Source organism: Dama dama, chromosome X (assembly GCF_033118175.1).
Source record: "Dama dama isolate Ldn47 chromosome X, ASM3311817v1, whole genome shotgun sequence".
Classification (NCBI taxonomy): domain Eukaryota; kingdom Metazoa; phylum Chordata; class Mammalia; order Artiodactyla; family Cervidae; genus Dama; species Dama dama.
The window spans coordinates 112091862-112119040 of NC_083714.1; the positions used below are offsets into that span (position 1 = coordinate 112091862).

General features: G+C 36.7%; 1 protein-coding gene across 12 annotated transcripts in view; it reads left to right on the plus strand.

Moving 5' to 3' along the window:
- Window positions 1-27179, plus strand: part of CASK (calcium/calmodulin dependent serine protein kinase) — a 386525-nt gene that overhangs the window by 298704 nt on the left and 60642 nt on the right. For all 12 annotated transcript variants that reach the window (XM_061136699.1, XM_061136701.1, XM_061136702.1 and 9 more), the window contains 3 exons: window positions 2595-2716; window positions 20493-20570; window positions 23467-23547. In XM_061136699.1, the coding sequence (XP_060992682.1) occupies window positions 2595-2716; window positions 20493-20570; window positions 23467-23547 (281 nt within the window). The remainder of the gene's footprint in view (window positions 1-2594; window positions 2717-20492; window positions 20571-23466; window positions 23548-27179) is intronic.

Sequence of the window (27179 nt, forward strand, 5' to 3'; positions counted from 1 at the left end):
CTGCCTTGTACCTTTTTTATTCCACTTAGTATCCACTTAATGTTTTCAATGAAGGCATACCAATAGCCTGGTAGGTGTAATTATTCAAAATTTAAAAGTATTCACAGTCCTGTCAACAGATTAATGGTAAACTGTGGCACATCCCTGCCATAGACTACTACCCAGGAATAAAAAGGATTAAACTATTGATACATGCAACAACTTGGATGAATTTCCAGAGAATTATGCTGAGTCAAAAAAGCCAGTTCCAAAAGGTTACACACCATATTGTTTCATTTATATGGATCCCTTGAAATGACAAAATTACAGAAATGGAGAACAGGTTAGTAGTTGCCAGGCAGGGGTTAGGAGGTAGGAAGGGCAGGAGAGAAATTATTGCAGTTATAAGAGGGCAACATGAAGGATCCTTGGGGTGATGGAAATATTCTGTAGCTTGACTATATCAATGTCAATATTCCTGGTTATGATATATGACAGTTTATAAGATGTTACCACAATGGGAAAACTGCGTGAAGGGTACATGATATCTTTCCGTATGATCTCTTACAAGTTCATGTGGATCTACAATTATCTGAAAGGGAAAAAGTCAAATTTTTTTAAAAATTAGCTACAGTAATTTCCACATAGATAAACACTTGCTGTGTCTTAAGCCCCAAATTTTTAACATAATTAAATACTACAAAAAGCAGTTACTTGTATAGCAACTTTTTTTCTATTGTAGAAACGTTAGAACATATGGACAAACACAGAATGAAATAGAAGCAGAAAAATAAATATAATTACTATTATCTTTTTGGCAGTTTTCACTCTGTTGGTTTTTTTTTCTGAATTTGTATTTTTTTCAGTTATAATTGGGGGTACACAATTTATGTGGTTTTGCCTTCTCTCTGAAATTTTATATCATGCAGATTTCTGTCTTTAAAATTCTTCAAAAACAAATTTCATGTGGCTGTATATTCCATTTCGTGGATGTTCTATAGTTTATGTAATCATTCTCTAATTATTAGATATTTATCCATTTTATATGATAGATATCCTGACACATAAATCTTTCTACAGTTTCTATTTTTTCCTTAATGTAAGTTTTTGTGAATAGAAATCCTGAATTAAAGTACATGAGAATTTTTGAGGTTATTTGGTATAAATTACAGATTGCTTTCTGGAAAAATAGTACTCTTCCCCATTCCTCATCTCCCCACTCTGACCACCATCACAGCTGTGACAATCAAAAGTGTTTCCAGACATTGCCAAATGTCCCCCTGAGGGGCAAAATTGCTGCTGGTTGAAAACTACAGATCTAAGATTTACATGTGCAGTGAGGCACTTATTGTTAGAATGTCTCTAACACTGTGTCACTAATGTCCTGAAATCTAGGCTCTCGGGGTGCTTTTCTTTCCCTGGAGTGCATATGTGCATGTTGTCTGCAGAGTAGAACAGGCTAACCATTTCTTTAAGGCTTTGTTACTTTAAGACTTTAAGACTTTGTTACTACCTCTCTGGATTCCCAGTTATTAGAGGAAATTTAAAGTGACCACACTGTCCTACAAAAATTATTTCCCCTAATATCTACTATGGTATTCTGAAGTGTCAGTCAGTATATCTATCCTTAGTAAAGTGAAGTGAAAGTGAAGTCGCTCAGTCGTGTCCGACTCTTTGCGACCCCATGGACTGTAGCCTATCAGGTTCCTCCGTCCATGGGATTTTCCAGGCAAGAATACCAGAGTGGGTGGCCATTTCCTTCTCCAGGAGATCTTCCCGACCCAGGGATTGAACCCAGGTCTCCCGCATTGTAGGCAGATGCTTTACCGTCTGAGCCACCGGGGAAGTCACCCTTAGTAAAAGGGAGCCCAATTAACTGAGAACAACTTGGTTCCCTTGATTTTGTATGTAAAGGGAGGAAAAAGAATGGAGTGGGATTTTTGCTAGTTGTTTGATCCTTAAAAATCCTAAGAAGGGGACTTCCCTGGTGGTCCAGTGGTTAAGACTCCACACTCACAGTACAGGGGGCCCGGGCTCGATCCCTGGTCAGGGAACTAGATCCCACATGCCGCAACTAATACCCAGCACAGCCAAATTAAATAATTAGATAAATCTTTTTTTTTTAATCCTTAGAAGCCTGTTTTACATAGCATGAGCTCCCAGTTGAAGGTTTGTCTCTCACATCTACATCTGGCTTCACCTTCTGTTCTTGTTGGAAAGCCCCTGTGTGAAATGACCACCTTCATTATTTCTATCATATTTCAAAACATCATGGAGTCCTGGGAACCCACAGTCTCTTTCTGATGTATGACTTTCTGCACCCAGATCTTCTAGTAGCTCAGTTTTAGTTGATGAATTGCCCTAATCCAAGTAAGACAAGAGGCAATTTACTTTGAAAAATGAGGAACGTGCAAATACATTGTTAAAAACATAAATTCACTGCAAATACTCTATCATTAAGTGATATGAAACACATTTAAGTCTGTTTTCCAGTAAAGACATGAACCTTTGAAATTTGTTAGTCCACAGTTCTGAAGTGTCAGATTTAGGTTATGAAGGTGAGTTTGACACTGATTTTCTCTACTGGCGATTTCTTTTCTGTTTGTTCCCCTTAGGAGCAGTGTCACAGGTGCTGGACAGCCTGGAAGAGATTCATGCACTTACAGACTGCAGTGAAAAGGACTTAGATTTTCTACACAGTGTTTTCCAGGATCAGCATCTTCACACACTACTAGATGTAAGTCTGTCTCTTTATTAATTTTTTTTGGTGAACTGAATAGTTATCGCAACAGTCCTTTTTCAGTTGCTGTCCATCTATGAGAAGTGCAGGAAGTGATCCATCGTAGATTCATAACTAAAATTAAGTATCTTATATATGGTACAAATGCAATAGAGCCTAACAAGTCACAGTGGAAAAAATTAAGTATATATGTATATCTTTAGAAGAATCTGTTGAGCTTTGCTGTGATTACCTCTCATTGCTTCTAAATATTGTTTTCAAACATTGCACCTCAAACATTAGTATAGGAGAGAAAGAATTAAATTAGACATTGTGCAGTGGACTCTATTCACACACATATATCTCATACTTAACATTGCTGGTTTTCATAAGCTCAGTGTCTCTCTTTAAAACATAAGGATATATTCCATCATGAAATATGACAGACTGCACTGACAGATACAAGTCAGAAGCTGACAATTCACATCTGCCTTCATTTCAGTCATGTTTTAAGTAAAATACCTTTCTTAGCACATATTAGTCTACTTGTACATGTTAGTCTTTTTACAAGAAAAATCTTCCCTTAATAAGAATAAAATTTGCTTTGGGATGCCTAGAACTTTGTGGTGCTCACTGATTAATCGACTATATGATACGAATTAAAGTAATGCAAAATTTCCCAGAATGTAGTCTACAGAGCATTGTTCTGGGAGATAGTTGTGGGTGTTGCCATTCAAGAGGGGGGAGTAGATCTAAAATTTATTGGTTAAATTTTTTTACTGACTATATAAGTTTGTGAAATGCTGTGCTGTTTATTCCCTTTATATGGATTCACAACAGGTGTTAGTATATAGCAGTTCTAAGATGTCCTATAGCAAAAAACCTGATTAACTCTAATAGCATTTCTCAAACTAATTTGGGCCGAGAATTTTCATTCACAATCCTGCCAAATTGGTAAGGACCAGTTTGGGAAAAGCCAAGCTAAGAGTGTCACAGTATGTTTCAACTTCCCACCAAGTATAGTATCTCACAGTTGCTTCTATCTATAGATTTGATCAAGTTAGTTACCATTTTTAATAGTTACACATTTTAATATAGTATATGTATTAATTCAGGACTGAGTAACTGCTACAGCGTGCAATCCTAAAATTGGAGTGGCTTAACAGAATAGAAGTTTATTTCTTGCTCACATCACAGTCAACTGTAGTAGATGAGGAGAGAAGCAGGAAGAGTCTCTTCCACACAGGCATTCAGGGATCCAGGCTTCTTCCACTGTATCCTTTGCAGCCAGCCAGCAGATGAGAGAAAATGGAAAATTTTGAAGGGTTAGGGTAGCAAGTGGGCTGTATCAGAGTTGTCTATGTTCTATTGGCAAATACTAGTTACATGCTTGAGTAGCTGCAAGAGAGCTGGGAAATAGGTTTGGTTTTTTTGGTTTTGTTTTGTTTTGTTTTTTGAACTTTTTATTTTGGATTGGGCTACCGCCAATTAACAATGTTGTGATAGTTTCAAGTAAACAGCTAAGGGACTCAGCCATACAAGGGAAATAGTTTTTAAATGTGCTAATTGAAATAAGTCAGACAGAGAAAGATAAATACTGCATAGTATCAATTTTTTTAAAAAGTCGAACTCATAGGAGCAAAGTGGAATGGTGGTTTCCCAGGCTGGGAAGTGGGGAAAATGGGGAGAAGTTGGTAAAAGGGTACAGACTTTTGGTTCTAAGATAAATAAGGTCAGAGGATCTAATGTATAGAATGGTGACTATAGTTGATACCACTGTATTTTATAATTGAAATTTGCTAAGAGATTAGAACTTAAGTATTCTCATCCCCAAGAAATGATAAATATTTGAAGTGATGGATGTATTAATTAACTTGATTGTTAGAATCCTTTCACAATGTTTACATTTATCAAATCATCATGTAGTACACTTTAAATATATTGCAATTTTATTTGTCAATTATACTTCAGTAAAGCTAAAAAATGTGCCCAGGAAGATAAGGAAATGGGTTTTCTCCTTAGTGTAATTTATCTTAAGTAATTTGAGAACATTTCAGATTAAATTTATTTCAAATAACTTGTTATTTTCTTTGGACACCGAAAAGCCCTTGAAATGCATTCTATTTTGTGGATAGCTCCTAGCATTCCATTTTCTCCTTCTTTGTTTTGTCATCATTGTTTTTGTTAATGTGTTATTTGAATTAGTTTGACCTCTTTTCCTTGGTTATTTAAATAGCTATTCTTTATCATTGTTTCATATGATGCAGAAAGTTTTGTTCTTTTTGGTTTTTGTGTTTTTTTGTTTGTTTGTTTTGCGAAGGCATATAGGAATTTCCCATCCAGGGATCGAACCCACACCCCCTATAGTGGAAGTGCAGAGTTTTAACCACTGGACCACCAGGGAAGTCCCAGATGCAGAAAGTTATGAGAGTTGTGAATTTTCCATACAAGTCATAGCTTTTGCTAAAACTAGTAAGTAGGATGTTTGAAAGAAGCTACAGCAGATCATGGAGATTTGGTTTATTTCAGTGCTAGTCAGTACTAAGATTTACTGGCCTTCTTTAGATCAAGGACTTTTTGTCATTTAAAGGCTAAGAGAAGCCCAAATTAGTTTTCAGAGCTGTAGTCTTCTTACTTAATGTAACTGAGCATACCAAGCTTGAGACTGCAGAGGAAATACAAGAACATTGCTAGCTTCTACAAAGAGGGGCAGATAATCAAACGCAGACTGAACTTTGGAACTGAGCCAGGCCACCATTACCATCCAATGCTAAACTTCTCAGACCTCGCTGCAAATATTTATTTTGAATAACTGCTGCATTCTTGGGTAGACATTGTCACCACTTCAGGAGAGATTCATAGATTTTCATAAGGAAAAATGTGTTTAAAGTTCCTTTGGATTTTTATTAATTATAAACTTAGAGAAGTGTCTGTATCAGTATCTGCCCCATCAATGCATCTCTATTTGAAAAGGAGCCGGTGGCCTGAAAATGAGCTGTACTCCCCCAAAGACATCACATCTTAAGAATTTTGCAGACAAGCACTGCATCTGAAGCCCAGAACTCTCCTGAGACGACTGACTGTAAGGCCAGCTCTGGGCAGTGTTGGGATGCATTTGATCCAAACTGAGCCATCCTTCAACGAAAACTCAATCATCCTGAATGAGATAATGCCCCCATGATCTACAGCCCTTAAATATGACTCATTAAGCTCTTGTTTCAGAGTTAACAGACAACATTTCAATCATGAGATCCATGAAGTGTTCAAATGGCTGCCATTTAGAGAAGTCTAGCCATTGAAAAATGTTTAAATACTTCAGTACTTATGATCTGCATAACAAAAAAGGATCATTGTCCAGACCAACACTTGAGAAGAAGCTTCTCAACTTTAACCGTCATTCTCCTTCCTTCTAGTGTTCTTGCAATCAGATTGTTTTGTTTTGCAGAATCTCTGTTAGTTCCTTTTCAAGAATTCCAAGCAGTGACACCTAGTGGCCTTGTTTTGTGGACCATATCTTGATTTGCTACTTTAATCTCACTGAGTCATTTCATGAAATATTTTTATTATACTTAAATAATTTCTACTAATTCAATAACACTCACAGTCGCTAAGTCTGCAGCCATGATATTTCAGCTGACTAAACAAAACAAGGTTAAGTTCATGCAGAAGATAAAAGATTGTGTAGCACTCTATTTTTTCTAGCCATGCCTTTAAAATAGTAACAACCTCAGAATTTGAAGAAACAGTTCTTAGAATTAGTTTGAAGGAAACAAAATATCTGTCATATGGAAAAAATTTACATTAAAACAAAAGGAGAAACACTGTGGGTTCCACTGAGGGAGGAAACGCTTTCTGATTTGAATTCTAGTATAATCTGTAGTTAGAAATAGATCCAGAATGTCTAAATATTTGCTATTCAACTAGTTCACCCTGGCACACATGCTGATTCTCATTTTGTAGGAAGAGATAAAGAGGAGGAACTGTGCCTGGTCCAGCTTGTTCCAATATTTCTGCTTTCAAAGATTTAAAGCACTGGCACAGTGATGCTCTGTATATGAAATACATAGATCAGTATTAATAAAATACACTTTGGAGTGTGTTTGCTAAAGCCGCCACAAATGGAGTGGCTTAAGATAACCAATTGGGCCTCCCTTGTGGCTCAGCTGGTAAAGGATCCGCCTGCCATGCGGGAGACCTGGGTTCAATCCCTGGGTTGGGAAGATCCCCTGGAGAAGGGAAAGGGTACCCACTCCAGTATTCTGGCCTGGAGAATTCTATACAGTCCATGGGGTCACAGAGAGTCGGACACGACTGAGTGACTTTCACTAAGATAACAGATTATTCTTACACTTGTGGAGGCTAGAAGTCTTAAGTCAGGTACCAGCAGAACCATGCTCCCTCCAAGGCTCCAGGGAAGAATCCTCCCTTGCTCTGGTAGTTGCCTGCAATCCTTGGTGTTTTTTGGCTTGTAGTTGCAGTACTTCAGTCTCTGCTGCAGTCTTCACAGGGTATTCTCTGTATGTGTGTGATTCTGTGTCTTCACAGGGCCTTCTTAGAAGGATACTAGTCACTGGATTTAGGGCCCACTCTAGTCCAATAGGACCTCATCCTAATTAATTACTATCTGCAAAGACCTGATTTCCAAATAAGGTCACATTCTGAGATTCCAGGTAGCCATGAATTTGAGGGGAGAATCTCCAGCCCAGCACAGCATGGAAAACTAATTTTGCCCTGAATTGATTTTTCAAGTATGAGTGCAGATTATAAAAATCAAATATAAAATAATGAAGTGTTACCCTGTTGTTCATTAGTTAGGCTTTCTTTCTTGGGAATTGTTAAAGTGTAATTATCTCTTTTACTAATATTTTGAATCCGTTTTGGAACTTGTACATGATACATTGGATGGTGAGATGATGGATGCATTTTCAGTGGGCTGAAAAATCAAGAGTTTTTTCCAGATATAAAGTATTTTGCAAACGTTATTTGGTGGTGATTCTCAGTCTTATAAAGTTCTTGTAGAAATTTTCCTAGTACAGAATTAATGTTTATTTTGTAAGTCAACAATGTTACAAAACATTGTTAAATTACATATTTATTTCTCTCTGCCATACTTTGACAACTAAGTTTTAAACATTCACCCACCATCTGTCATACCTCTGAGCAGCTGTTAGCATTTGTTACAGACTGCTGTTTCCATGGTAAATGTGATGCCCCACTTAATTAAGATTATTTTCTTGAGATGTTCTTTAAAAAAAATCAGTGGTTAGATTAATAATGCAAAGACTAGCTACAATAGCAATTTAGCAGTTTTATATTATAAGCAACTTTTATAATAAAATAATATTTTAAAATATTGTGTTAGAAATGAGTTGATATCTTTAATCCTCCATATTTTATATTATTGACATCTTTATTATGATTTTTTTTTTTGCTTCTTAGGGAGATTTAGAAAGTTTTTCTATCTGACCTGGAGTTAACACTGGAAAACTACAACTCGTGATTTACTGTTTTGCTTTTTTAAAGATATTAAATTGGTAGTCATATTTGGAAATAGTGTATTTTTAGAACTCAGAAGTTTCCTAATAGGGAAAAACATGGAACTTCTGCAATAATTTGATGTTTTTGAGCAATCTGGGGTCTGAGAAGTAAGTTGATACAGTGTTGAGTTTGGATATTTAAATAGGTTACCAGTCAGGAAATACCAAAGCTAAGTTTCCCATGGATTTGTAGTCTGGTCAATTTGCACTTACATGTCTGCAAAAATAAGGCCTGAGGACCTTTAGAGGCTGAGCTACTGGTACCTTCCCAGGGTCCCATTTAGTCTTAAAGAGTAAACTTCAGCAAATATGAAACCATCTGGGTGGTAAGTCAGTGTGCCCCCTGCCTCCTGGGGCTGGAGATTGAAGTACCCTGAAGCTTGCTTTAGACATGGGGGGTCTCATTCCTCTGTTTTTAACTGGATGAGCAAAAACTCCAATGTCTGTTTCCATCAACGTATCAAAAAATATTAGTATCAATAGGAAAGTGTCATATAAAACAACATTCCTGAGATAAAGAGAACTAGAAATATCATCTGACCTAAATATTTTCAAATTAGTTTTTCTTCATTCTTAATGTAAATATCAATAAAATTTAAAGGGGGGAAAAAAGCTACTAGGAATATAGTCAAAGCAGCAATAGAAAACTAATATAACCAGAAACAATGCAAGGATTTTCCACTGTTACCACTTCTGTTTAATATTTTTATGGTGCTTCTGGCCAGTGCAGTAAAGCAAGAAAAAGAAATTAAAGACATGCAGCCTGGAAAAGAAGTAAAACCATATTCTCATAGAGATATATTCTTGTGTATAGAAAATCCAAAGGAAACTACAAAAGATCTACTAGAATTAATAGGCAAGGTTAGCAAAACTGCAGGATACAAGATCAACATACAAAAATTAACTATACTCTTATATAAAAGCAATGAATAAAATGAAGATAAAATTTTAAAAATATAGTACTATTGTAAAGGATAAAATAATTGAATAAAAGAGATATAAGACTTATACACCAAAAACTATAACCGTTGGTGAAAGAAAGTAAGGAAGATGTAAATAAACCATTTCCCCCCTCTCCTTAGCCCCTGGCAGCCACCATTCCACTTTCTGTCTCAAGGAATTTGACTACTATAGGTTCCTCAGAGAAGTGGAATCATACCTTATTTGTTCTTTTATGACTAGCTTATTTCACCAAACATAATGTCGCCAGGGTTCATCCTTGTTGTAGTATGTATCAGAATCTCCTTCCTTTTAAAGACTGAAAAATACTCCATCTTGTGTGTATACCACATTTTGTTTATCCATTCATCCAATGTCAATATTTTGTGGTAGATAAGTATATACTTGGAAAAGCCAAATCCTCCAGGTTAAAGTGGCCAGTAGTGGGGAATTCAGCCTTAGTTTCATCCCCAGGCAATTGCTCTCTCTCTGGTCTCCAGGTTAGCTCCTATGATATGCATCTCTGTGAAAGGAATGTGTGATTTTCACTGAAACTGTTGTTAACTACAGCAGTCCCTCTCATTCCCTTATTTGTCCAGGTGCATCACTTCCTAAAAGAGTGATTGGAATTTACTCTCAAATACCAAGAGTCAGCTTGTCCCCAGCATCAGTATTTCCCACTGAGTGTTCTTCTATTTTTGTAACACTATAGTCCACTTTACCAGAAGGCAGAGGAATGTTCAAAAAGCCTTCCAAGTGCAACAGGCTCTGATTCTTCTTCATGCTGTTCCCAAGGGAAGGGTTGGGTGGGGGGGGGGGGTTCCCCCAGAAAAGAATGTGGTATGCTCAGTTGAAGAATGTTCGATGTGGTTGGCTTGCAGCCTTCACATCCAAGAACATAGTTGCTTTCTTCTCTTTGTGGTCCTTCAAACATTATCTCATAAAACCACTTCTGCCAGACTATCTTTTTTGTTCTCTTTTAACTTCCCACAACAGAAATTCATTTTCGCTACAGCTACTTGTACCAATGCTTGGTGTTTCCTTATACAAAATAATTCATATCCTAAGTCAAAACTTATTGAACTGCCTCAGGAATGAAATATCATATGACATACCTAATGTAAATATTTTCTTTCAAAACAGCAAATTAATAATAGGATATTCAGTTACCCTAAATATTATTTAACTACTAATGTAGATGTTTCAGAAGAACACCTTAGGAAATGAGGTTTTAGCACTTTTTAAAAAATTTTAGTAGATTTTTTATGGAAAAGAAATGTATATCATAGTGAAATTTCTCACATTTGGGAAAACTCTTGGATCTAGTATTTGAAAGTGCCCTATTTCATAAGATTTAATTAACAGTAAAATAAAGCCTGCCTGTATCATCTAACTGGTTATTTTTCCTCATGCTTTCTTTTGCTTGCTCAAGAATAGGCATTATGATTTGTTTCTTACAAGGCTTCATTTTAGAGTTATTGGCCAACTGAAAAAGACCAAGTGAGGTCAGTCAAGTTAGGTCATCTGAGGCCAGTGTTTGAGTTTCTCAGAGCCAGCAGCCAACTGAACAGAAATCCACCACAGTGGCTTATGTTGTTGGGCCATCAACAGTCTTTTTAGATTGAACTAGGAGGTTAAGCAAGTCTTAATTTCTTGGATCAAAGATAAATCCCTGAAAGAGCAATGTTCTAATAGGATTGAAACACAAGCAGCTCTGTACACAGACAAGGAAAACCTAAACTAAACAGGGGCCTCATTGGGAGGATTTTGCTGTCAAGATCCGGTGTATTTTGCAACCCTTTCAGGAAATCTTCAAATGGCCCAGATATATTGATTTTTAATTTCCTGTTTGCCATCAGAAGAAAACTTTCATAATGGATTTAGGTAGAGCAGTATATCACTAGGCCACTAAGCCAGTCCTAAGACTCAAAAGGGTATACACCCCCACCATGATTTTCTAAAACTTGATCTAAGGGTTTCCAGCAACATTCTTATTGGCCACTAAGTAAACTCCATTGGGTATCCATTTCTAACTTGAGTTATCCAGTATTAAACTGGGCCATAATATTGGTAGCAGCCCTGAATCTTTCTCTAGGAAAAATCTAAATTCCGAGGTGCGACTCTTGCTACTTTATTACCATCACTAGATTTGTGGATTTGACACATGTTTTTTCCAAGTGAGAAACAAATTTAGTTTAAGATTTATAAAATTTAGCTATTTGCATGTTTTCTGAACTTTTAGAGGGGAAGTTAATGCATAGTACAAATTGTGAAGGATCATGTACAGATAATGAAAGAAACGCTCATCAAATGAATGGAATATATTATCTCCAGAGAGTCATCGGCATGGCTAATCTTTGAGTGCTTTCTTCAATTATTTTAATTGAATTGATTTTTATAAATTTTACAAAATATAAACTGTTAGGAAATTTTTTATGCTGATAGAATAGGCATTATTTAATCCTGTGAGAGCAAAGTGCCTTCAGTGATTTAATTTCCTTTTCTACATCATAATATCCCAATGATGCATAATCGTCTTTAGGTTTGTAAGATAGACAGGCTATATAAGTTCTTCCGAAAGTTTAATTGTAGCTCCTAAAATATTTGAAAATGCCATTTTAAATTTTGTAGTGTGTTTATTTCACACTTAATGTTTCCCATCACACAATCTTTACACCACTGTAAAATATACTGCTGTTTTCCAAGTTTCAACTATGTCATTGTTTTAAACTGAAGTATAGTTGGCATATAATATTATATGTTACAGGTGTACAATTAGTGGGGCTTCCTTGGTGGCTCAGATGGTAAAGAATCTGCCTGCAGTGCAGGAGACCTAGGTTGCATCCCTGGGTTGGGAAGATCCCCTGGAGGAGGGTATGGCAACCCACTCCAGTATTCCTGCCTGGAGAATCCCCATGGACAGAGGAGCCTGGCAGGCTATAGTCCATAGGGTCGCAAATTGTCAGACATGACTAAGCAACTAAGCATAGCACAGCACAGTACAATTAGTTATTCACAATTTTTAAAGATTATAGTCCATAGTTATTATAAAATGCTGGCTATATTCCTGTGTTGTACAGTATATCCTTGTAGCTTACTTTATACCTAATAGTTTATCCCTGTTAATCCCCTCCTCACTGGTAATCACTGGTTTGTTCTCTATGTGTCTTTCTTTTTTATTATATTCACTAGTTTGTTTTATTTTTAGATTCCACCTAGAAGTGATATCATACAGTATTTGTCTTTCTCTGTCTGATTTATTTCACTTAGCATAATGCCTGCTGCAAATGGCAAGGTTTCACACTTTTTATGACTGTGTGGTATTCCATTGTGTGTGTGTGTGTGTGTGTCCGTGTGTGCGCACGCATGCACGCACACCACATCTTCTTTATCCATTCATCTATTGATGGACACTTGGGTTGCTTCCATAGTTTGGCAATTGTAGATAATGCTGCTATGAACATTGGGGTGCATGTATCTTTTCCAATTAGTGTTGTTTTTTTTTTTTAAGAAACATAGCCAGGAATAGAATTGCTAGATCATATGGTAGTTGTATTTTTAGTTCTTTGAGGAACCTCCATACTATTTTCCACAGTGGCTGTACCAATTTACATTCCTGCCAACAGCATACTAGGGTCCCCTTTTCTCCACATCCTCACCAACATTTGTTATTTATGTTCTTTTTGATGATAGCCATTCTAACAGGTGTGAGGTGATATTTCACTGAGGTTATCATTTTCAATTCCCTGATGATTAGCAATGCTGAGTGTCTTTTCATGTGCCTGTTGGTCATCTGCATTTCCTCTTTGGAAAATTGCCTATTCAGTTCTTCTGCCCATTTTTTTAATCACATTGTGGTTATTTTTTTTTCTTTTCTTTTTTTTTTTTTGATGTTGAGTTGTATATGTGTTATTTATAAATGTTGGATATTAGCCCCTTATCAGTCATAGTATTTGCAAGTATTTTATCCCATTCAGTAGGTTGTCTTTTCATTTTGTGACTGTGTCATGTTTAATGACACTAAAGATCTTTGAGAGGACATTTTTATATTTTTAACCTAAAGACAGTGAGTTGATACATAAACTTGAGCAGGAAAAGTAGTTCTTTAGAGCTCAGATGTTCTCTGATTTCTAGCTTCAGAAGACCACCTCCAGCACAGTAGTTGAATATCAGTTCCTTATATTTTAGTATTAAATCACCTTTCCCTAACATTTTTCCAGTTCTCAAATGTATTTTTTAAAATACTGTTGGATATCAATGGCTGATCTGCTGGGTTCATTGAAAAGATGCAACATTGGAACTTTGTTCCTAATCACCTAGCTTCTTCACAGCAACTATTAAGAAATTCTTAATTTGATAGTCTGTTTCCAGAGCAAGTCATTTCAATTCCCATTATTGTTGTGCAGTATAGACTTGTGAACACTGTTATTATCTTTTTACTAAGATTACAGACACATTTCATTGCATAATTTGCAGCTAAATATTTGACTCTTGAAAACTTTAATTCTTTTCCAGCAGGGACTCTCTTTGATATCTTTGATTTAGGTGGTAAGATGGTGGTAGCTTAATGAACTTTTGTGTTCCAGCAGCTCTACAAACCCATTCATTATTTGGCTCACATCTATAGCCTAGTTGCAAAAGTCATAATCTTTCTCATCTAAAGTATATTCTGGTCCTTAAGGTTTGGTTTTCTCTCTGCTAGAAAGTTAGTGGGACATCTGACCTGGTGATAGTCATTTTATAGGTTCTCCACCAACCATTCCATTTTAAATGTTGATACTGCTAAGTGCTGTGTATAAACTATGAACAAAACAGAAGCTTCTATTTGATGAAAGAAATCAGAAGACAGTAAGGTACCATGGAGTAGGGTTTAAAAACAAAAAAAGAAACTTGATTTATTGTTTTGCATGTAAATAAAAAAATGATATTAACTTATTTCACCATCATTATGTTTGAAAGTACAATCTCAGCAGAGTTCAATTTAGTATGACCACCAGCTTTATTCTGCTTTTATACAAAAACAACCCATCTCAAATATAGAATGTGGCCTCTTAACGGAACTGTGCTTTTATACTCCTTAAGACAGACAGATGAAGCGTGTCCATGCAGCCGTGTGGGGTCGTATATGACCCAGCGCCAGACACTGGCAGTAAGCAGGCCTGTCTGGGAGTGACACAGTGTGAAACAGTCTGTTCCCCTTGCAGCTGTTCACATTTCCTCGTTTTGCCTTGGGCTGTGTGTGTGCGTGTGTGCATTTTAATAAAAAGTGCTGAACTTGCGTAACTATAATTGCATTAGAAAGAGAAAAACCCTAAGACATTCATTCTTGTTTTCTCTCTAGGAATAGTTTATTAACATTCTTTCCTCCCTCTTCCTCACCCTCTACACCTCAGCTTTACAAACACACTTGAAGTCTTCAGATGGCAGGGAAGCAACCAACCAACGGAAATATTTTTATCATTTCAGTTCACCTTCAATTTGAGCTTCTAGAGCACGTGTTGGCAACTACAGCTGTCAGGCCAAATCCAGCCAGCCACCTGTTTTTGTAAATAAAGTTTTATGGGAACCCAGCCATGCACATTCATTTATGGAATATTAATGGCTGCCTTCACACACAGCAGGATTGAGTGGTTGTGACAGAGTCCATATGGCCCACAAACCTGAAATGTTCATCATTTGGCCGGGCAAGGACGAGGATTCTAAACTTTCTTTAATAGGGCAAGGCTTGCAATTGATTGCCTAATATCTTTCCAATCACATTTAGTTAATTACTTTTTTTTCCCTACAGCCTATAAATGGCATTTTCTACAGTTCTTTCCCCAAATATTTGCTGACGGTGTCTCCCTCTCATGAGACTGTGTTACTGAATTCTAATACAAGCCATGGTACTGTTGCGTGAGAGAAAGAACAGCACACATCAGGAGGCCGGTCTCTTCCCTGCTACTCTGGCTCCCGGATGCTGTGTGCTTACTTCATGTCACCGGATGTCAGCTCTCTCTTTTTTAAAATGGAGGAGTTGAATCATGTCAACATCTAAGATCTCTTTTACATTGAAAAATTTTTGAAGTCGGGCCTGAAGCATAGCAAAAAAACTAAAAGAATTAAATGTGGTCAAAATTTCTTTCTTAATTTTGAGGGAAGGCTTTTAACTGTGCAGTCAGAAAGATGATCCATGATATGTGGTTCCTAAAGAAAGAAGTTAAAATAAGTATTCCTGCTCTGTTTCTTTTTTTTTTAATTATCCATTTACAGTTCCTATACACCAGTTAAATACTCTTTTTTTTTTTAAGAAACATTTATTAAACATCTACTATGTACTCAGTCTCATAGTAGGTGCTGTTCTGAATGTCAAAGGACTCAAGAGTCTGTCTTATCATAGAAAAGAGAAAAAACACTTAAACAGCAGGTCCTGTAGTCATGTCCCTCAGGCAGCCAGTGCTCTCTTGGCTGTTAGCGCCTAGGGTGTGGCAGGCATCCAGATGTTGTCTCAGTCCCAGATTGCCTCTGCGTCATTGGTGTACTCTGCAGCTGGCCCCGGCAGCACCCTCTCAGCTCCTGCCTTCAGCCGTGACCCCACAGGCACTTCTGGGTCCCCTTGCTCTGTGCAGACAACCCTCTTGGTCAGGGTTCCACCAAGATGGCTCTAGCCAGATTACATTCTGAGGCAGCTCCTGGACTCACAGGAAACACACATTCTTTTTTTTTTTTTTTTTAATTTTTTTTTTTATTAGTTGGAGGCTAATTACTTCACAACATTTCAGTGGGTTTTGTCATACATTGACATGAATCAGCCATGGAGTTACACGTATTCCCCATCCCGATCCCCCCTCCCACCTCCCTCTCCACCCGATTCCTCTGGGTCTTCCCAGTGCACCAGGCCCGAGCACTTGTCTCATGCATCCCACCTGGGCTGGTGATCTGTTTCACCATAGATAGTATACATGCTGTTCTTTCGAAACATCCCACCCTCACCTTCTCCCACAGAGTCCAAAAGTCTGTTCTGTACATCTGTGTCTCTTTTTCTGTTTTGCATATAGGGTTATCGTTACCATCTTTCTAAATTCCATATATATGTGTTAGTATGCTGTAATGTTCTTTATCTCTCTGGCTTACTTCACTCTGTATAATGGGCTCCAGTTTCATCCATCTCATTAGAACTGGTTCAAATGAATTCTTTTTAACGGCTGAGTAATATTCCATGGTGTATATGTACCACAGCTTCCTTATCCATTCATCTGCTGATGGGCATCTAGGTTGCTTCCATGTCTGGCTATTATAAACAGTGCTGCGATGAACATTGGGGTGCACGTGTCTCTTTCAGATCTGGTTTCCTCAGTGTGTATGCCCAGGAGTGGGATTGCTGGGTCATATGGCAGTTCTATTTCCAGTTTTTTAAGAAATCTCCACACTGTTTTCCATAGTGGCTGTACTAGTTTGCATTCCCACCAGCAGTGTAAGAGGGTTCCCTTTTCTCCACACCCTCTCCAGCGTTTATTGCTTGTAGACTTTTGGATAGCAGCTATCCTGACTGGCGTGTAATGGTACCTCATTGTGGTTTTGATTTGCATTTCTCTGATAATGAGTGATGTTGAGCATCTTTTCATGTGTTTGTTAGCCATCTGTATGTCTTCTTTGGAGAAATGTCTGTTTAGTTCTTTGGCCCATTTTTTGATTGGGTCATTTGTTTTTCTGGAATTGAGCTTCAGGAGTTGCTTGTATATTTTTGAGATTAATCCTTTGTCTGTTTCTTCGTTTGCTATTATTTTCTCCCAATCTGAGGGCTGTCTTTTCACCTTACTTATAGTTTCCTTTGTTGTGCAAAAGCTTTTAAGTTTCATTAGGTCCCATTTGTTTATTTTTGCTTTTATTTCCAATATTCTGGGAGGTGGGTTATAGAGGATCTTGCTGTGATTTATGTCGGAGAGTGTTTTGCCTATGTTCTCCTCTAGGAGTTTTATAGTTTCTGGTCTTACATTTAGATCTTTAATCCATTTTGAGTTTATTTTTGTGTATGGTGTTAGAAAGTGTTCTAGTTTCATTCTTTTACAAGTGATTGACCAGTTTTCCCAGCACCACTTGTTAAAGAGGTTGTCTTTTTTCCATTGAATATCCTTGCCTCCTTTGTCAAAGATAAGGTGTCCATAGGTGGGTGGATTTATCTCTGGGCTTTCTATTCTGTTCCATTGATCTATATTTCTGTCTTTGTGCCAGTACCATACTGTCTTGATGACTGTGGCTTTGTAGTAGAGTCTGAAGTCAGGCAGGATGATTCCTCCAGTTCCATTCTTCTTTCTCAAGATTCCTTTGGCTATTCGAGGTTTTTTGTATTTCCATACAAATTGTGAAATTATTTGTTCTAGTTCTGTGAAAAATACCGTTGGTAGCTTGATAGGGATTGCATTGAATCTATAGATTGCTTTGTGTAGAATAGCCATTTTGACAATATTGATTCTTCCAATCCATGAACAGGGTATGTTTCTCCATCTATTTGTGTCCTCTTTGATTTCTTTCATCAGTGTTTTATAGTTTTCTATGTATAGGTCTTTTGTTTCTTTAGGTAGATATACTCCTAAGTATTTTATTCTTTTTGTTGCAATGGTGAATGGTATTGGGGAAACACACATTCTTGCCACAACATACAGTGCAAGTGCGGGCTGCCCTGCTATTGACCTCTCACCCTGCCATCAAGGACTGCCCCAGGCAGCTTCCAACCAGGAAAGATGCTCTTTATACTTGGGACCCCAAACACCACATGTCAGGCAAAATAGGGTGCTGGGATGAGTATGGAAGGACCAATTTAGCTACCTTTCAGCAAGTCCTAGAGGGATGGCCTGGCAGCTTAGCTGTGGGCTTTAACTGAAAGTCTAAGACAGCAGGCCAAGTCCCCAAACCCCATCATTCTAAGTATACTTTGTATATGATAGATGGGGGCAGGCGACAAAGGGTGGGTAATAAACAAAGAGAGCCCACCTTTGTTCTCAAGATTCACTCACCCAAGGAACCACATTGTAAGACCAAGCCAAAAATAAAAAGCCTCCAGTGATAGAGTGATTCTGGGAGCTTGGAATTTTTGTTGCTTTGTGAGTTAAAAACTAATGTGCATTTATTAAATGTGTAAATAGAAATTAATAATGGTTGAAATTTTTGAAAGTAACATTAGTAATAGTCCTTGGTCAGGCAGGGCTTCCCTGATAGCTCAGTTGATAAAGAATTTGCCTGCAGTGCAGGAGACCCCGGCTTGATTCCTGGGTTGGGAAGATCCACTGGAGAAGGGATACACTACCCACTCTAGTATTTTTGGGCTTCCCTTGTGGCTCAGCTGGTAAAGAATCCTCCCACAATGCTGGAGACCTGGATTCAATCCCTGCGTTGAGAAGATCCCCTGAAGAAGGGAAAGGCTACCCACTCCAGTATTCTGGCCTGGAGAATTCCATGGACTGTATAGTCCATGAGGTCACAAAGAGTTGGACACGACTGAGCGACTTTCAGTTGGTCAAGAAAAAGGCAAGACTCTTTATGGTAAAATTAGGCATTATAAAAACATTGTAATTATAAATGACAGTGCCGACAACTTATAAAGCTTCAAATTAAATTTGGTCTGTTTTTAAACAGCATTCAAGAGTTTTAAAACTCTTTTCATTATCCATGTATATTTTTTATTTTGATTATTAATATGATGACATGTCAGGTGATATTTTAAGTGTTAGCTATTTTACAGCCTGAGCTACCAGGGAAGTCTAAGTGTTAGCTATTTTAAATGTGGTTTTTTATTTTTAACTTACAATTCCTTACTTTTGGAGGGTTGGGTTCTTTTCCCCTCCTACTTTTTATTGCAGATGTACAGTATTTAATTTGTCTCTATAGACTAGTCTGGGAACCGACACGGTATATAATATTATTTCTATTGAAAAATAATATTCACTGGTTCCAAATTTCAGAATTCACAATCTTTACAGATGAAAGCCATTCAGAGGACAGAGACTGCGCTCATGTATGCTACAGGGATTTGAGCAAACATTTATAAATGAGCCACATATTGCTAGTTCTCTAAATGTTAATATAATACTTTAGACCAATATTTTACTAGCCTTCTTTTTTTTCCGTTTATTTTTATTAGTTGGAGGCTAATTATTTTACAATATTGTAGTGGTTTTTGCCATACATTGACATGAATCAGCCATGGATTTACATGTGTTCCCCATCCCGATCCCCCCTCCCGCCTCCCTCTCCATCCCATCCCTCTGGGTCTTCCCAGTGCTTCTTACATTATTTATTTAAGCTCTAATTTAGTAGTACTTTCTTAATGCTGACATTTTCAAATGATCACTGCTATATCTTCACATTGCTATCATTAGGCTTTATTTATTTATTTGTCCTATCTGTCTGCCTGTCAGTCATTAGGAATTTTTATGTATAGTATGGCTCAAATATTTACAAGTCATAAAGTTTTATCTTGCATCAGTATAAACAAGTCTAACTGTAATCTGGAGAATGTTTACAGTATTTGACCTCTGCACTGGCACTGGTACACGTAGAAGGAGAGGAAAGAAAAAAAAACCAAAACCAATCCTCCAAAACCCCCCACCTATTTTAGAGAAGTTAGGAAATAGAAGTGGCAGACTAGCCAAGATCATTTTCAGCTTTTTACTTTTCAAAGCAGACTGCTGAATGAGATGTTTCATCTGAGGCAGAAAGTAATATTTTAGTTGCATTTCTACACTACAGGCATTTTTCTCTAAAAAAATTTCTTCAGAAAGTTAAATTTTGGATCATTTAGATTTGTGGAGTTTTTAAAATACCGATTCTTTTCAGTGTCTTCTTGTAATCTATGAATTTACAGGTTAAAAAGGAAAAAGGTTTGTGTCCTTAATTTCTTGCTGAAGGATGCCAGCACAGATACTGTTAATGAACAGCCCTAGTAAAACAAGTATAAACCTTTCATGAGAACATTCCTTCCTAGAAGGAGTTGGGTTTGCCCTTTCCCAAGATTTAGATTTCTGTGAAAATTCCTTCAGACATGTCTTGGCCAGAAAGCATTCTTTCTTTCTACTCTCTATTCATTTTATTAAATGTCACTTCTATCAGAGGGAAAAAATGCTGTGATTACTGAAATATTGATGATTTTTTAAAAGATAGGCGTAGCACTCATCCTGACAAGTCTCATTTGAATGAATAAGAGATTTAAGAAGAACATCCCACTGCAGTCATCAGCATGCCTTTTTAAGGGGAAAATATTGTTTCGTGAGATAATAAATATGAAGCTTTGAATTTTAGCCAAGAATTATGAATGTTGATTGGATATTCTCCTTTGCTTTTAGCTGTATGACAAAATTAACACGAAGTCTTCACCACAAATCAGGAATCCTCCAAGCGATGCAGTACAGAGAGCCAAAGAGGTAAGTGATAAGTATTTTGTAAATGTATTTGGGTTTCATATGTGCACCTTTAATGAAAATGTTTCTGCCACACAGTAAGTGGCAGTTTCCTTGAAGTCACAGCTATAATACTCAGATTTAGTATTTCTAAGTTTATCACTGAGTATTTACATACAGAAGAGAAAAAAGAAATCTCAGCAGCAACGTTGCCTGGATTTCTAGTTCTGGTTCTGCTATGTAAACTTCAACAGGTTAGCATATTGATTTTACTTCTCTTTTTTAAAAAGAAGGAAAAAGTTATTTTACCACACTTGGTGGAAATAGATGTGCTGTGAAAATTTGGGTTGCTTTTTTTAAGGTGGTAATATTCGAAAGTTAATTAAATATTTACAGCAGCTAACTTCAGAGAGAAGTCATTTTTATAAATTGCCAGTTAATGTACATCTTTCACAAACTTTTAACTTTTTTATTATAGAAACATGATATTGCAGAAAGTTTGGAAAGTAGAAATTCACCTATAATCCCATCTCCTTACACAGTAATTTTCATTTTCACTTCCCCTTTTCTATTCACTATCATTTGCATATAAATTTTTTGTAGTTACAATCAAAATGTATCTTTCTGTTGAAAAGTGAAAGTGTTAGTCGCTCAGTCGTGTCCGACTCTTTGTGACCCCATGGGCTGTAGACCACCAGGCTCCTCTGTCCATGGGATTTCCCAGCCAAGAATACTGGAGTGGGTAGTCATTCCCTTCTCCAGGGGATCTTCCCGACCCAGGGATCTTCCCGACCCAGGGATCAAACCCGAGTGTCCTGCATTGCAGGCAGATTCTTTACCATCTCAGCCATCAGGGAAGCCCCAATCTTTCTTTTAACCTAATGTAATTTAATAAGCATTTTCCATGCTTCTACTTGGTCTTTGTAAATAAGTTCTAATATTGGCATAGTTTTTTCTTTGCTATTACTAAATTATAATGAATTAACAATGCCTCCATTGTTAGACACCTAATGAGATTTTTTTTCACTTTTTGATTTCATAGAAGTCTTTATCCAAAGAAATATTTTCCTTTGAAAAAGATTATTTTTCTTATAAAGTGAATTACTATGTGAAAGAATATGAAGACCTAATTCCTTCCCGATCAGATTTTAAACACAACACCTGTACTGGAAAATATATATTCACTGAGAAGCAAGACCAAGGAAATAGAGGCGGCAACAGTCAGAAGAGACTCTCTCTAAATTAGGAGACCACACTGCAGTGCTTAAAATCATAGGCTGTGAGAGTAACAGAGAACCAGAGAGAGTATATTGTTTCATCTTTTGTTTGGTAAAAAACTCAAAGCATAAAATACACCAAAGGAGAATTGGCTTATTATCATTAAACAATATGAATTAACAACCTAATCAGCACAAGTTAAGAGTACATTTCAATAAGAAAGGGATCTTGTAGTTTTCATTGGTTTGTTCTTACCTGAGAAGGTGACTGAGTAGCACTAGCTAACATCTAATCTTAGGCTAAGTGATCTCAAAACATCCCTTCCTGCTCCAGTTGTAGGACTCTCAAAGGCAAGTCAAGAGACTCCTGGTGGGTACATGGCTTGCATGCCCCTGACAGCCAGTACTGCTTCAGCAGTCGTTGATCAGCTTGACTTTTTTTTTTTCTTCATTTATTTATATTAGTTGGAGGCTAATTACTTTACAATATTGTAGTGGTTTTTGCCATACATTGATATGAATCAGCCATGGATTTACGTGTGTTCCCCATCCTGAACCCCTCTCCCACCTCCCTCAGCTTGACTTTTAGAATTGAGTGCACTGTGTATAACCACTCTGAATCCAACTATCTATAATTACAACTGCAGTAATGGGTTTACTCTGAAAAGGAACAGAGGACTTCCCTGGGGCTCGTGTCACATAATCAAATTTTAAATGGGTAAACTCCATTCTACTGGTAAAGGATCTCTTTTGAAGAACAATTTCATGTGAAAACCATTTAAACCTGTACAGAGAAAATGTTAGCAACTAATTAGTGAAGAAAATATGAGTGAAAAGAGGAAAGTTTTTGATTGTGTGTCTTTTTTTTTTCAACTATTGGTGGTGGTGGTTTAGTTGTTCAGTCAGGTCCAACTCTGCTACGCTACAGACTGTAGCCTGGCCTACAGGCCGTAGCCTGCCAGGCTTCTCTGTCCATAGGATTTCCCAGGCCAGAATACTGGAGTGGGTAGCCGTCCCCTTCTCCAGGGGATCTTCTCAACCCAGGGATCAAACCTGGGTCTCCTGCATTGGCAGGTTGATTCTTTAACACTGAGCCCACTGAGAACTCTTTCATGCCCTGGCAATTAATTCTAGGAACCATTGCCAAGACGTGGTTTTATCTATGTGAGGAGATGAGTGTGGAGAATAACATTGATTCTGTCAGGCTACAAGGGAAAGTATTTGTGTTTCTCTTCTTTATTTTTGTTTGAGCCTTTGCAATTTTAATCTTTCTGAAAGGAATGGACAGTTTTGTTAATTATAAAAGAAATCTGTTATCAACTTGTACTACAGATTCATCTTGATGGTAAGTTTGGAAAAAGATTTGTGGAGACATTTTCCCATTAAGTTTAATTAAGTTACCTAGGCCTGTAATAAATTTATATTACAGGCTTGTCATTTTGTTTTGTATTTTTCAATAATCTTTTGAGTTATAGTTGGGTAATGAAGGCAGAGACTATTACAGCAATTTGTTTTATTTTTTATTACCACCAATGTAGTTCCTATGTATTAATAACTTTGAATAAAATGATGAATTTTTTTTCTAGAATGATTATTTTGCCTGCCATAAAAATTCATTCATACTTTTTAATTTAAAAAGAATTCTATATTTTCTCAATCTAGCATCTTCTTCACACTATTTTATATCTTGCTTGTTTTTTTAGGTATTGGAAGAAATTTCATGTTACCCTGAGAATAACGATGCAAAGGAACTAAAGCGTATTTTAACACAACCTCATTTCATGGTGAGTAACAGTTAAACTTCTGTAGAAATAAAACCTCACTTTCAAAAGAGGGTTTTACTAGTTCTTATGAAATACAGCCATCTTCATCAAATGTGCTTTCAGCCATATGTCAGAGTGTTAAGATTACAATACCAGATAATACCAAATTGTAAAGATGCTATTTGCCAACCTCATGGAGTTGGAATAAGAATTAAGTAGATGATACATCTACTGTGCTTTGCACAGTGTCTGATATATCCTTGATGCCTAATAATTGTTAGCTAATGAATATTATTAGTTACTCCACAGTATCTGTCATGTCTAGGGCACAGTACTCAGTAAAACATTGAATAGATTAGGAACTTGCCCATTTGCAGATAAGTTAGTCAACTGACTGTTCTGTGCAGTGTGTTTTCTGCAGATAGAAGCCTGTACATTCTGGACAGATGGGTCTATCTGTAAATTGATAAGTAACCCTCAGCTCAATTCCGAGAATGATGTAGGACCATTGATATCAGTAGATCTTTCAGATTCAAAGTAAGCTAAATAAAGAAAATAATATATACCCAAATAAAATCATTTTTTTAAGGTTAAGGTTTTTTTTTTTTCCCAAAACCATTAAAGCTAAGATAGCCCCATCTCTCACAACTTACCTAACTTCGAAGCCTTGGTTTATTTTGCTTTTCTGACATCAGAGAGAAATTAATATGTGCATTGCTATTAGTAAGCATTTTCAGAAATAGTAAATAGTTCTTGTAATTTCCTGGCTCAGGAAGATCTGCTGGAGAAGGGATAAGCTACCCACTCCAGTATTCTTGGGCTTCCCTGGTGGCTCAGCTGGTAAAGAATCTGCCTGCAATGTGGGAGACCTGGATTCGATCCCTGGGTTTGGAAGATTCCCTGGAGAAGGGAAAGGCTACCCACTCCAGTATTCTGACCTGGAGAATTCCATGGACTATATAGTACATGGGGTCACAAAGAGTTGGACACAACTGAGTGACTTTCACTTTCACTTGTAATTTCTGAACACCCAGCTAGATGCTTAAAAGACATTTTCATTTACTTATCAAATATGTAAATGCCTACTGTATGCCAGACACCGTGCTGGGCACTAAGGGTAGTGGTGAATAGGATCAATGAACTTCCATTCTAGGTGGGGCATGGATAGGTGAACTAGAGACACACAGTGAGCCAGTGAACAAACAAGATAAGTTCATATAGTGATAATAACTATGAAAAAAAGACAGGACAATGGGGCAGAGATGATAGTAAAGGAGAAGCTATTTCAGAGAGTTAGGAGAAAGGCCTTCTGAGGAGTTAACATGTGGGCTGAGACTTGTTTTATGAAATAATCAGCTTTCTGAATGTCCAAGCATGGGGAAGAGCAAATGCAAAGGCCCAGAGGCAGGAAAGAGCTTCATAGGGTCAGAGTACAGAAGAAAGGCCATTGTGGCTGGGATATAGTAAACAAAGGGGAGAGTGGCAGAGGCCAGACCACAAAAGGGCCTTCGGGGCCATGGTAAGGAATCTGGATTTTCTCCTGATTGCACAGGTGACAGTGACTTCAAGCAGGAAAATATTGTTAGACCTGTGCTTTTTTAGAGATTGCTAGAGCTGTTGTGTAGAGAATGGACTGTGGTGAGGATAAGAGTTAAGAGAGGGAGACCAATTAGGAGGCTTCTGTGAGGTGGTAGAGGCTTGGAGAAGGATGGGGCTGATGGAAAATGAGCAGACTGGGATTCTGCTTTAGAGATGGTTGAACACGGACTTGTTGATGGCTGAGATGTGAGGTAATGTGATTAATTACATTTTACAGTTCAGAGAGGAAACTGTACCCTAGAAAGGCTAAGAGGCTTGCTTTAGGTCACCTACCTAGTAAGTGGCCTCATGGAGGTTCAAAATCCAGATCTTTCTGACTCCAAACGCTGTGCTCTTAAATGACTTGTAACAAGGATTGATTTTCCTATAAACTTAATTTGAACTCAGTGGTCATTCCCAAATAAGCATATGTTTGGATAATGTTCTGTGTGGGAGGTATAATTCTGAGCTGTGTATACTATGTTAAACTTTTAAATGCTAGAGCTTTCTATTTTAAAAGCATTTTAAGATCATGATTTCAAATTTTTGGTATTGTTAAAGAAATAATAATAAAGGAAAAAAATTTAATTTATAATTTTTATTATACAAAGTTTGGGAGTTGTTCTTAGTGTATAATTTTGTACTTATTTCTTCAATTATTTGACTTTTTCTTTGCTTTCTGATCATTAAAACATGAGGATTTAATATTGGGTTACCTTACATTTAAAAATACAGATACTTATAAATATTTATAGTAATTAAAAGAAAGTATAGGTTTAAATGATTTTTTAAATTCTGTACTCAAGAGGTCATGATAAAAAATATTAGCACACTATCCTTTTTCAGTTATTACATTTTAAAGATAATGGTTTTTTTTAAAGAGAACAGATCCTTTGCTTATTGCATTTGTAAAATATAAAACATTAAGGATAAAGACAGTAAACAGAATTGAATGTCTATGCTTTGATTTTTTTTCCTTTAAAATTTTATGTCCTAAATCTTATTTTTTGAAATTTGTATCTTACTTTCTCAATAAAAACAAGGTGGTTATAGTTTCATTATTGAGTGATAAATTTTATGATTTGTAATTAAGAAGCAAGAAGAACCACTTTCAAACCTAAAATTTCTTTTTCCTGTAAATTTTAAATGAATTTTTCCCACTCTAGTCTGAAGTTCTTAGTTGTCTTGTCCATATCCCTTTTACATACAAAACATAAAATTGTCTTTTTCCTTTTACATGATTCTTCTTATGTAATTAAATATAATAGCTATTTCAGCTTAGTAACAATTGCTGAATCACCTCATAACATACTTGAAGAAAAATATTCAAACTCTAATTTCTCTATTTTTTATTTGGCATACTCTTTTAATGACGTTTTTGACAATCTGTAAGTGGCCCCTTTTTTTGTTTGTGTATGTATTGGATAAAAGTTTCATTTTGTGGTAGCAGTCTTTTACAGTAGCAAATAAAAGTTAGTATCAAGTATGACCTCATTTGGTGATATAATTTAAGGATTTTTCTCTTACAGTTCAAATTTGGTATTTTTGTGATTGTGGTCTTATCCTTCCTTATAAATAAAACATTAATATAAGTGTTTGCTTATATAATTTAAAAGGATGGATAGAAACTGTTTGCAAAAAACAGTATAAACACTTTCTCCAACCCATGTAACTAGCATTTTCCTAATGAAACTTGGTTCTCTGTTTACCTAGGCATATATCCTCTGGTCGTACAAGGCATATTTTTTAATATTCACTGTTTATAGAAAACGGATCTATAATTAATGCACGCATGCTAAGTTGCTTCAGTCATATCCAACTCTTTACAACTCTGTGGACTGTAGCCCGCCAGACTCCTCTGTTCATGGGATTCTCCAGGCAAGAATACTGGAGTCGGTAGCCATTCCCTCCTCCAAGGGATCTTCCCAATCCAGGGATAGAACCCGCGTCTCTTATGTCTCTCACATTGGCAGGTGGGTTCTTTACCACAAGCACCACCTGGGAAGCCCTATAATTAATACAATGAACCTGATTTTAACAGATGAAGTTTTTCAGTTCACCTATAATTAATTTTT